The sequence below is a fragment of the Microtus pennsylvanicus genome, chromosome 21 (genome assembly GCF_037038515.1).
Source record: "Microtus pennsylvanicus isolate mMicPen1 chromosome 21, mMicPen1.hap1, whole genome shotgun sequence".
Taxonomy (NCBI): domain Eukaryota; kingdom Metazoa; phylum Chordata; class Mammalia; order Rodentia; family Cricetidae; genus Microtus; species Microtus pennsylvanicus.
Window position 1 is genome coordinate 35,261,821 of NC_134599.1, and position 12,972 is coordinate 35,274,792.

The following is a 12,972-nucleotide window of genomic DNA, read 5'->3' on the forward strand; positions in this document are numbered from 1 at the left end:
CATTTCTCATCTCTCATTAACTTCTTTAAAACACTAATCTGGACATGAGGTGCATGGTGAAGTTCAAAAGGCACCAGTACTGGTCCATAATCACACATGCATGCGACCACATATGTACAGAATCACATATGTACATAATCACACTTGTACATAATCACACAGGTACATAACACACATGTACATGATCACACTTGTACATAATCACACAGGTACGTAACACACATGTACATGGTCACACTTGTACATAATCACACAGGTACGTAACACACATGTACATGATCACACTTGTACATAATCACACAGGTACGTAACACACATGTACATGATCACACTTGTACATAATCACACAGGTACATAACACACATGTACATGATCACACTTGTACATAATCACACAGGTACGTAACACACATGTACATGGTCACACTTGTACATAATCACACAGGTACGTAACACACATGTACATAATCACACATGTACATAATCACACTTGTACATAATCACACTTGTATGCGACCACACATGTACATAATCACACTTGTACATAATCACACTTGTACATAATCACACTTGTATGCGACCACACATGTACATAATCACACTTGTACATAATCACACAGGTACGTAACACACATGTACATAATCACACTTGTACATAATCACACATGTACATGATCACACATGTACATAATCACATATGTACATATCACATATGTAAATTGAGGTCTGTGTGAACTCCACAGTCGCTCCGTGGGCTTACCTGGAAGAACTCTTGGGAACAGGCGCGGGGAGTAACTCATACTGTCCTGGGCAAAGCTGAAGCGACTGCACAGAAGGACAGACACGACAAATTAATACAGCTCACTAGTGTGCCTGCCACGTTCTCCTCATCCACAGCCTTTGACAGTACAGCCACACGGCATTTCCTCCATGGTTTCCCTACTCCTGGGAAAGGTGCACTTTCAAAAGCGGAGCTTCCAGACAGTCAGCATAGATTTGTTTTTCACATATACGTATACGTATGTCATTTGTTTGTCTGTTTGTTTGTTTGACACAGGCTCGCACTGTGCAACTTCGGCTGTGTGGGGACTCGATGTATAGACCAGGCTGGCCTTAAAGTCATAGAAATCCGCTTGCCTCTGCCACACTCACCTCACTGTGCTGAGATTAAGAGCGTGTAGTACTATGCCTGCCCCCCAGCTACATACGTTTAAAACCTTGTTAATAGAATTTTTTGGTCCACAATAGAATTGAGCAGGCACAATGCTCCCCACAGCTCCCTTGCCGCACAAATGCGCAGGGTTCCCATCAGCAGCACCCCCACCAGAGCAATATACTTGCTTAGGCTGCTGAACCCACGTCACACATGGTTTGCCCCAGAGGTTCATCGTGACACAAGGGTTCAATCTTGGCATTGAACATTCTGTGAATTTAGACAAACGTACAAGAGTTGACACACTCACCGACACCATTATAGATGACACAGAGAATTTCTCCTGCCTTGAGATCTGTGCTCTGCCTGGTCGCGCTCTTCTCCTCCTGGTGCTTGGCAGCCACAGCTATTACCGCCTGCACAGTTTGCTTCCCCCGACCCACGTCATAGTGAGACAGAGCAGAATGGTACTACCACTCTTGCTGAGATTTGTCTCTAGGATGTAAGCTGTCTTAGAGAGGTGAGTGACCACATACGGGAGCCGCTGCCCCTCCTCCACACTTTCTTGCAATAATTGGCATAGGCAACTTGTCTTGACCACTATGTTATGATCTTTCTGAGGTAACAGTTGTGAGAATTTCTACCATCCTTTGTGGTGAGCTAGACACAGATCAAAACAATGCATACGCCCAGACTGTCATGTCAAGGACAAGATCAACAATAGCCTAGGCTGAAGTATAGACAAGTTGTGTGAAGAATCCTGCAGTCCTGTGCGATGCCTTCTTGTCTGTAAAGATTTGCTCCTGGCATCCTTAATAACCGGCTGGAGAATTCTACGCTTGTATCAATCATGCATGAGCACGGCCCCAGAAAAGCCTCATTTGCATGGGGTTCTTGTCTTTCCTGGTTTCTGTCCTGAGTTAAGCAAAAGAACCCAAGGCTGAGATAGAAACACTCAGAGCCAGCAAAATAATATCTAATAAGGCTTGTGGCTCAGGAGGTTGAGGGCTTGCTGAGCACGCAGAAAGCCTTGGGTTCGATCCCTGGCACAGCACAAATCCCATGAGGTTACACCTGTCACTCCACCACTCAGGAGGTGGGGATAACTTAAAGGTCAGGCCAGTGTGGGCTATACAAGACTGTCTGAAAATAATAAATAGTGGAATAAAATCTACTGACATCAAGCTGATGATAATTCGAATCACACAGGATGCCATCTTCTCAGATCATCTTCTTTTACTTAATATAGATTTAGGTTTTCTGTATGTCTTTCTATGACTTGAAAACTCACTTCATTTTAGAGCTGAATGCTATTCTGTTGTCCGGATGTAGCACAGTACACCTTTGTCACGTACTGAAGAGCATCCTGCTGCTTCTCAGTCTTGACAAGAATGAGTAAAGCTTCTGTGAACAGCAGATGAGTTGTGTGTGTGTGCGTGTGTGTGCGTGTGCGTGTGTGTGTGCGTGTGTGTACGTGTGTGTGTGTGCGTGTGTGTGTGTGCGTGTGTGTACGTGCGTGTGTGTGCGTGTGTGCGTGTGTGTGCGTGTGTGTGCGTGTGTGTGTGCGTGTGTATGTGTGTGCGTGTGTGTACGTGTGTGTGCGTGTGTGTACGTGTGTGTGCGTGTGTGTGCGCGTGTGCGCGTGCGCGTGTGTGTACGTGTGTGTGCGTGTGTGTGTGTGTGTGCGTGTGTGTGTGCGTGTGTGTGTGCGCGTGTGTGTGTGTGTGCGTGTGTGTGCGTGTGTGTGTGTGTGTGTACGTGTGTGTGCGTGAGTGTGTGTGTGCGTGTGTGTGTGTGCGTGTGTGTACGTGTGTGTGCGTGTGTGTGTGCATGTGTGTGCGTGTGTGTACGTGTGTGTGTGCGTGTGTGTATGCATGTGTGTGTGTGTGCGTGTGTGTGCGTGTGATTTCAAATCCTACAGGACATAAGGCATGGAATGGCTGAATCTCATGGTAGGGTAATGTAAGACAGCGGGAAAACTCTTCTAACATGGCTTCACCACCGTCAGTTCCCGCTTGCGACGGACCAGAGTAGTTCTTGCTGTTGGTACTTGGTGGTGTCTGTGTTCTGGCTTGGGGAACAGTGGGACCACACTGCAAGGTTAACATTTTGACTGTCATTTTCCTGATGGCATACAAACGTATTTGCCACCTGCATATTGTCTTTAATGTCTGCTAAGGTATTTGGCCCACTTTTTTTTTTTTTTGATCGAGTGGTTTCTCTTTACCTTCACGAGCAGCTGTGTGCCACCACACGAGTGCAGAGGTCAGAGGACACCATCCACGAGTCAGGGTGGCAAGTACCTCTACCCACTGAGCCATCTCACCAGCCTTGAGCTACTTTCTTACTGATGTGTTTTAGGAGTTTTTCGCGTATTATTTTATTTTAGTTATTAGATTTTTTTATGTGTATGAGTATTTTACATGCATGTGTGTCTGTGTACCATATACATACATGGCACCAAGAGAGGCGAGAAGAGGGCACCACATCCCTTAGAATTGGAGTTACAGACAGTTGTGTGCCACCATGTGGGTGCTGGGAATTGAACCTGTGTCCTCTAGAAGAGCAGCCAGTGCTCTTAATCTCTGAGGCACCTCCCTAGCGCCTACTTACAGTGAGGTTTTTTTTTTGTTGTTGCTTTGTTTTGTTTTTTTTTTTTTTATCATAAATGGGGTTTAATTTTGGAAAATACCTTCTCTTTTTCTAATTTTCCATTTTCTTCTCCCCTCTAAGTTCTGAGCATTTTCTACTCTCCTGTTTTCCCCCCTTCCTTAGCATAACACCTTTAGTCTTGTTCTTTAACTTTGGCTAGTGGTTGCCTTTGACCTCTGCAAAGCACATTCATGAGGAATCCCGGCACACTCTCAGATAACACTATGCTATCTTGTAGACAGGAGGACCAATAAATCAAAGCCAGCAATATAATGAAATATAGCAAGTAAGTAAGTAAGTAAATAAATAAATAAATAAGCTGGGTATGGTGGCACACACTTTTAATCTCAGTACATAGGAGGCAGAGCCAGGCGGATCTCTATGAGCTTGAGCCAGCCTGGTCTACGGTAAGTTCTAGGACAGCCCAAGCTACATGGAGAGAGCCTGTCTAAGTTAAAACAACTTCCTCCCTCCTGTACCTCATAGATAAGCACACCATGCATACGGTGTTTATATGTATTATACATATGAGTGACCAGATACAGAGGCGAGCAAGCTCCAGAACAGCCAGGGCCACACAGAGAAATTCTGTCTCAAAGTATCAAAAAGGAATAAAAAATCAATTAGACAACTGCCTGTTGTGATAGCACACACTTGTAACCCCAGCCCTCGGGAGGAAAATGCAGGAGATCATGAGTTCAAGGTCAGCCTGGACTACACACAGCAAGACTCTACCCCAATAAACAAAAGCTAGTCAATAGACAAAAAAACTAAACAAACAATATGTTTAAGACTTTGATCTTGACATAGTCCTTCTTTAAAGGCTCTTTGTTTCTTAATGTAGACTCAAGTTCTGACCTGCATCATTGTGGGATTGTTTTTCAACAAACTTCTTTTAAAATGTGATTGTGTGTGTGGAATGTTTATGTGGGGGGAAGACGGGGGACAGGAAAAGAGGGAGGGAGGGAGGGAGGGAGGGAGAGAGAGAGAGAGGGAGAGGGAGAGGGAGAGGGAGAGGGAGAGAGAGAGAGAGAGAGAGAGAGAGAGAGAGAGAGAGAGAGAGAATACCAGAGGTCAATACACGTGATTCCTCAGTGGCTCTCCACTTATTTTTCTGAGACAGGGTCTCCCTCTGACTCTAGAGCACACTGATTGGCTGGCAGGCTAGCCAGTGAACTGCAAGAATGCTCCTTGTGTCTGCCTTCCAGAACTGGGATATAGACGTGAAGTTTGTACCCTCACAGCTCCTAACCATGTGCCTGAGGTGGGGGTGTCCTCCTGCTTGAATAGAAGCACATTAAACCATCACCCCTGCCCCCAACACTTTTTCTAAATGTTTCTTGCAGAGTCTACTGGTGATACATGTCCTCAGTTCTTGTTGGTCTGAGTTTTTATTTCTCCATCCCTTTTGAAAGGCAGTTTCCTGGAGCCCAGAAGTCTAGGTTGGTGGTTTTGTTCTGTTTTCTCTGTCCCAGTCTCTCCTTGCTGGCAGGGTCTGTAGAAGAGGACGGTGGAGGACCTGACTTGGCTCCTCCGTGGATGTTTTCTTCACCTTCAGCTTCTTTCAGAGTTTTGCTTGATACCAAATACTGTGAGAAAAATTTTTTTAATAGTTCTTCCCTTCCTTCCACTTCCCCTCAGATTCATCCAACACATTTCTTGGTGCTTGGATACTCTGGAGTTTTTCTATCTTTGTTCTCTTTTCTCCTCAGCTTTGGAGGGTATTGCTGAAACAGCCCCAGGCTCAGAGTCTTCCTGCAGCAAGTCCACTCCAGCAGTAAATCCCTGACAGGCAGCCTTTGTCTACTTTACATTTTCTTTCTCTCTTTTTTTTTTGTTTATTTAATTTGTTTATTACTTAAAAAAAATACCAATCCAAATTCCGACTCCCTCGCCTGCTCCCAGTGCATGTGTGCATTGCGCACGTGTGGTGTGTGTGTACAGCATGTGTGTGCACGCATGTGTGTGGTGTGTGCATGTGTGCATTGCACACGTGTGTGGTGGGTGGGTATGAGTGTGTGTGTCTGTGTGTGAGAGTGTGGTGTGCACATACCAAGTGGCATGCGTGGAGAGGCAGAGGGCAACTGTAGGCGTCAGTTCTCTTCCCAGCGATGGAATCCGGATCCGACTCAAGCTGTTACCACTTGGGCTCTTGTGGTGGAGGGACCCCCTCCTAACCAGGTTCCATCGACTTGGTCAGGAAAGGGTTCTGGCCTGGCTGCCTCCTTCTGCAGTATCACCAATTCATGTCCTGGTCGTTACCTGAGTTTCTCACAGGCAACACAAACACTGATCAAGACAGATGCTTCAGGCCATTTTCAACTTCATTTGTTTAATTGTTATTTTCATGGACATATCCCCGAGCCAGGAAGTGAAATCAAGAATCTTTGACCTAGAGACAGGAAGAGTGAGAGCGCTGTGGAGGAAAGCAGGGGGTTTTGGTTTGTTTCTGTTTGTTTGTTTTACAAATGAGTACAATTGAGAACGTGCAGGACTCACGTTCTAGAAAGAACCCAAGCCCTTCAGAAAGACGAAGAGGGTGTCTCTTTGTGCCCTTTAGCCCCACTCCCCAGTGGGAGTCACCGCTGGTGAAACAGGAGAGATAAACCTCACCGATCATCTGCAGATGGATTAGGCTGTAAATGTTTTATATGCCTTTCTCCACTTAATGATAACTCGGGGCGCGTTCATGTCAGCGCCTCGTTGTTTGGAGTAGGGTGCCTAGCAGTGTGCTGCCCCATGGATACATGGGCGTCTGGTGTCTATGTCAGTCTTCTTGTCACATGAAATGCAGACGGTGCTGCCGTGTTACATAACTACTCGATGGTCTAGTGAGCTGTAGATCTCACGAACCGAGCATGCTCCCTAGACCACCTAACTTGGTGCCGCCACGGTTCAGGCTACTTGTATTTTAACTGTTTCTAGGTGGCTGCTCTTTGCCCCATCCACAGCGAGAATGAAGACCATTCAGCTGTCAGACGGTCAACATTCCAGAAAAATGTCAGCATCGCTTGCTCTGAAGGGACACACAGTCGTTGTGAAGGGTCCCAAGGAACCCTGCAGAGGAACTTCCATCAACCAGTGTAGTGCTCAGTCTCCCGTGGGGTAACAGAAGGGAACTGGTCACTGTCTGAACTGTCTGCAGTCACGTTCAGAACATGATCAAAGATGCTATGCCGGGCTTCCGTTTCAGCATGCCGTCTGAGTATGCTTGCTTCTCGACCGATGTCGTTATTTAGGAGAATGGGTCTTTGGTTGAAATCTGAATTTTGGGGGGTGAAAAAATACATCCGCAAGGTTCAGATGAGGTCGGGCATTGCTTGTTCTGTCTCTCAAGCCCAGAGGGATGAATTAACCCTTGAAGGAAATGATATTGAACTTGATTCAAATTCAGCAGCTTTGACTCAGCAAGCCTCAACAATTAAAAACAAGGCCATCAGAAAGTTTTGGGTGGCATCTGTGTGTCTGAAAAGGGACCAGCGTAACAGGCAGGTGAGTAAGACCAGAGTTACCCCACTCCAGAATCAAGATCCTGGATTATAAGTACGATCCAGGGTGTCTTTGTGAACAATAAAAGACTTGTATTAAAAAATATTTCTAGGTTGCCAAATTGCCTTACAAAACACGTTACCAACTGCTGTTCACATTAGCAATGGCAATGATTTCTCTTTCTCGTCTATGCCTTTGTGAAGAATTACTTGTTGAAGCCAAGCCTCATTTTTTTCTTTCAGTCATCTTGCCATGAGCCGTTAGCTGCTGTCCACTGCCCATTTGAAAACCAGAATGTGTGCAATGGCAGCACACACCTTTAATCCCAGCACTCGGGACACAGAGGCAGGTGGATCTCTGTGAGTTGGAGGCCAGCCTCGTCTACAGAGTGAGTTTCAGGACAGCCAAGGCTACATAGGGAAACCTTGTCTCAAAAAAAAAAATTGAAATGTTCGTTAATAAGATGAACACAGCTCCTAGACACACAGATAGGCTTAACCAAGGTGTGGCTTTGCCAGACCAGTGAGGGATGACCACAGTGAACATGGGGAGAGGGCACCGCGACTATGATATCTGAGCCTGTGAAACCATGGGAGGAAGGAAAGCTGTGTAAAAGGGGAAGAATCAGCGTGTTCAAGAGGAACGGGCACGGGTAGGGCTGCTAAATTGCAGTCAGAGAAGACTCATGGAGGGTTGAAACAATGAGTCTTAAGGAAGAAAAACCAAGTGAGTTACTGAGAGAAGAGAGATGAAGAAACCAAGAGGCTAGGCTGCTGGCAAGTCATCTCTGTGGGAGTGGCAGGGATGGACCGTGAGCAAAGGAAGCCAAGTTCTTCCAGAAATAATGTGGCTAGCTGCAACATGGGAAGGCAGGCTGGGGGAATAGAGACCACACTTTTATGTCTCAGAGTACCAAAAATGAGAACAAAAAAACCACCGATATGGATGAACGATACGCTATTAAAACTGAGAATGCCCTACTAGTTTAACAAATGGCATGGATGTATATATATATACTGTGCCTGCCCCGATCCAAGTTATTCCATCGAGGTCGGCTACTGAAACGTCAGAATTTGAGTTGTTCAGGTGAGCAGACAGCACTTCTTCTGGACAAATTCTCAGATACCTTCACATAGGAAAACACTCAACTCCCAGCTCCTGGAACTTAATCCTTTGTGGGCCACGGGGAGGGGAGGAGAAAAGACAATAAACAATCAGGAAGACTGTGCTTGCAGAATGCTCGTCCAGCCCTCTGGGTAAGCTAAACCTGTGGGTCTTTTAATTAAGGCTTCTAGTTGTGCCCGGCACAACCTTCTGTGTGATATTTCCAAGGTAAGCCTTTGGCTGGCCCGTAGCGTGGATACCTGATAACAAGCCGTAAAGCCAAGAATAACCCAGGGTTTGTATTTGTTCACTGAAGCAGACAAGAGTCGGGTTTACCCAAGAAACCTTCCAGTCTGTTCTGTTCGCCGCTTGGATGAGTGAAGCATTAGCAACAACTCCATTGTGCGTGTGTCCATTTCTGGGGGAAAGTTTGGAGTTCACTTGGCAATCACAACTCTTTCTTGTTTAGTTTTGCTTTTGAAGACAAGGGAGTTTTTGTCTGTTTTGTCCTGTTTTGGGACAGGATCTCTCTACGTAGACCAGGCTGACCTCCAACAGAGATCAGCCTCCTCTGCCTAGTATGGCGCCTGGCTGAAGACAGAGTATCTAGCCCAAGCTATCACGGAACTTGAGATCCTCCTGCCTCAATCTCAGTCTGGAATTACAGGCATATACCACTGTACCCAGCTCCAGCCTCTTGTGCTCAGCCAGAGGCCATGTGCCTTGAGGACCAATGGTAACTTCTCTTCATTAAGACATAGAGAACTGAAAATGGACAAAGAGTCAAAGCTCCTTTAAGAGACCCATTTAGTACACATTCCTTCAAAAAAGGCCATGCAAGGACCTGGAAGTGCACCCTTTGGGTTCCAGCTATCTAAACCCTGCCTGCCCCATCATTGTGGGTAGAGTCCACGATAGATGGGCAAGAGGGCTGCATTTATGGTCAAAACCCTCGGTTAAAAGTGCTGCCTTGAACAGGGCCTGGAGGCATACACCTTTAGTTCCGGCACCCAAGAGGTAGAGCCAGGTGGATCTCTGAGTTTGAGGCTAGCCTGGTCTACAGAGCTAATTTCAGGACAGGGCTATACAGAGAAACCCTGTTTCCAAACAAAAAGAAGGAGGAGCTCCCTTTTCTATTTTACTGTGTGTCCTGGATGAGTTACTCAGTTCTTCTTTACCGCTATTTTCTTGCAGGCGAAATGGAAACAACATCTCTTCAACCTTCTTCGGGGCTCTTAGCTTAAGGGAATCTGAGGACACCTGTAGTAAGCATTGAGTCACAAGAGGGGGTTGACGAGACAGCTCAGTCGTTAAGGGCACTTGAAGAGGACCTGAGCTCAGTTCCCAGCCCCCATGCCAGTCAGCTCACACCCGCCTGTAGCTCCAGGGAGCTCTACACACCTCTCATCCCCGCACACAGACACACATCATAAATATTCTTTTCAAAAATAAGAGTCATGTCAGGTGGTGGTGACACACACCTTTAATCCCAGTACTTGGGAGGCAGAGGCAGGCAAATCTCTATGAGTTCAAAGGCCAGTCTGGTCCACAGAGTGAGTTCCAGGATAGCCAGGGCTACAAAGGGAAACCTTGTCCCAAAACAATAACAACAACAAAAAGTCACATAGAAGAAAATGTTTATCAATCAAGGGTCGCTAAACCCTGCTTAACTGGACAGTTTCCATCCAGCCTGCACTGAGCTCTCCCCGCTGCACTCTTGATATGCTGTGTCTTGTCTCCTTACTGGAGTATTCTAGACCAGAAGCACTTTCCCTCGGCTCAGCTTAGTCCCTAAGCACAGTATTGCTCCATTGTCAGGGCCGTCAGTGAACTGGTGGGGCTGAGAATGGAGCTGAACCCTTCTGTGATTACAGACTCACTTCTGTCTGGTTTTGGTGCTAAGGGTCAAGCTATTCCAGGGTTTTGAGAGAGTGGAATGTGGGCTCCACCCCTGAGTTCCACCCCAGCTGAGAGAGGGGAAGAGAGTTTAAAAGCTTCGCTTAGGCACTAAGAAGGCTGATCAGAGAGAGGGAGAGAGAGAGAGAAAGAGAGAGAGAGAGAGAGAGAGAGAGAGAGAGAGAGAGAGAGAGAGAGAGAGAGAGAGAGGGTTTTAAAAGTCTTTAGGAGGAGCCAGTGTATCTACAACTTCCAGAGACCAGTGTGTGGCACATGGCCAGATCCAGAGGTCCCCCAGGGGAGGGGACCTGCCCCCATGTGCCTCTGAGCCCTCTCCTGGGTTAAGACGTCACAGGAAAGATCTCTCTGGACACATTTGCAAGTCCCAGAGCCCTTGTTCCATCTCTACATTTCTTTGATTTTATTTTTTAAGGTGTGTGTGTGCGTGTGTGCACATGGGTATGCAGATGTGACTGCAGATGCCCAAGGAGGCCCGAGGCACTGGATTCCCTGGAGCTGGAGTTATGGACTGCTGCGAGCTGCTTGACATGGGCTCAGGGAACCGAACTCAGGTCCTCTGGAAGTACAGCAAGTGTTCAGATCGCTGAGCCATCTTCTGCCTTGTTCGATTTCTGTAGGGAATGAGCTATCCCAGGGTTATCCTTGAAGATGGGGTTTATACTCTGCATCTAAAGCACCTTTCTGATGTGGGAGTGATTTCTTATTAATAAAGAAACTGCCTAGACCCATTTGATAGACCAACCCTTAGGTAGGCGGAGTAAACAGAACAGAATGCTGGGAGAAAGAAGCTGAGTCAAGGAGTCGCCATGATTCTCCCACTCCAGGCAGACGCAGGTTAAGATCATTCCTGGTAAGCCAGCTCGTGAGCTACACGGATATTAGAAATGGGCTAGTCCAGGTGCGAGAGTTAGCCGAGAAAAGGCTAGATATAATGGGCCAAGCGGTGTTTAAAAGAATACAGTTTCCGTGTAATTATTTCGGGGCATAAGTTGGGCGGCCGGGTGCCAGGGACGCAGCCCCGCCGCTCCTATTACAACACCTTTCTCCCAGTGTACCCTTGGCACCTTGTCTCACAGAACACTATCTGATAGTAGCGCCTTACCTCGTCTTTGTCAACTAGTGTGGTGGGGTTTGGCCGAGGCTGGTCTTTGAATGAATAGGAGGCCATCTGCTTCTTCAACAGCTCCAGGAAGTCGGGAGGCTTGTACTGCGGGAGGTCGGTGGGGACTGGATCGTTTCTCTGCACAAGCGGTATCCTTTTCCTCCCTTCGTTTTTAAAGTTGTAGGTTGCTTTCACTGGATTTAATAGGGACTCTTCAATAAAAGTCTTTATGTGATAAGTGCCAGGTATTGGAGTATTCTGTGGGAAATGGACATGGGTTGTAAGACCACACATAAGACCCTGACATCCCCGAAAGCACCGGCTACGTGCCAGTTTTTGTCTCTAAATTTAAGAAAAATTTTTATCAATTTGAACAAATATTCTGAGTTTATTTATGTGAATCAGTGTTTTGTTTGTTTTAATTTCATTTTTGAGACAGGATCTCATTCTGTAGTCCTGGCTGGCCTTGAATTCACAGAAGTCTGACTGCCTCTGCCTCCCAAGAGCTAGATGGAAGGTGTGTATTGGCATTTTACTCGCATGGATGTCTGTGCACCACAGGTGTGTCTGGTGCCCACAGGAGTTAGAAGAGGATGTTGGATCCCCTGGAACTGAAGTTATAAACAATGGAGAGCTACTGTGAAGATGCTGGGAACTGGATCCAGATCCTCTTCAAAAGCAGCAAGTGATCTTAACTGCTGGGCCATCTCTCCAGCCCCTAACAGACTTTTTTTTTTAAGATTTAATTTTATTTTATGCATAAGGGTATTTTGCCACATTTGTGCAGTGCATACAGAAGCTAGCATGGGGTGTTAAATCCCTGAAACTGGAGTTAATGGTGAGCTGCCATGTGGGTGCTGGGAATTGAACCCGGGTCCTCTGGAAGAGCAGCCTGTGCTCTTAACTGCTGAGCCAGGTCTCCAGCCTCACCCCACCCCCAAACAGTCTTGATAGAAAAATATTTCATAAAATTTGTGTTAGTTTCCTTTCTGAAGCAACTGCTGAACGCTGTACAAGGGTAACAGCTAAAAGCTACCTTTAAACTTCATTACAGATGACTTTTTAATCTCAGAACTCTGCAAGTTCAAGGCCAGCCTGGTCTACATAAAGAATTCCAGACCAGTCGAGGCTATAGAATGAGATCCTATCTAAGAAAAAAATAGGTCTACATAAAGAATTCCAGACCAGTCGAGGCTATAGAATGAGATCCTATCTAAGAAAAAAATAATCTCCTTTTAGATATTTATTTTGTGTATGTGGAGTTAGGGCTGACATGTACCACAGTGTACATGTAGCGGTCAGGGGACAAAAGTCCTTTCACCGCATGGGGACTGGGGATGGAACCTTCTCGCTAGCCCAAAGTTAATTAGCTGAAGAGTGGCAAGGATATAGTTGTCATTCTTTGACCATAGGTTGCAGGCCAGTGAGTACCAAGCAGATTCGTAGATAGTTAAAGGCTCCCCTAAAAGCAGGTATGCCTTTTTTTTTTTTAGATTTAGTTATTTTTATTTTATGTACATTGGTGTCTTGCCTGCATGTATGTCTGTGTGAGGGTG

The 12,972-nt window shown here is 46.2% G+C and overlaps 1 protein-coding gene across 1 annotated transcript in view; it reads right to left on the reverse strand.

The window, feature by feature from the left end:
• Positions 1-12,972, reverse strand: part of Stpg4 (sperm-tail PG-rich repeat containing 4) — a 55,886-nt gene that overhangs the window by 39,833 nt on the left and 3,081 nt on the right. Inside the window, exons 3-4 of the mRNA XM_075955663.1 lie at positions 11,417-11,674; positions 760-824 (exon numbers count right to left, since the gene is read on the reverse strand). Of these exons, the coding sequence (XP_075811778.1) occupies positions 760-824; positions 11,417-11,674 (323 nt within the window). The remainder of the gene's footprint in view (positions 1-759; positions 825-11,416; positions 11,675-12,972) is intronic.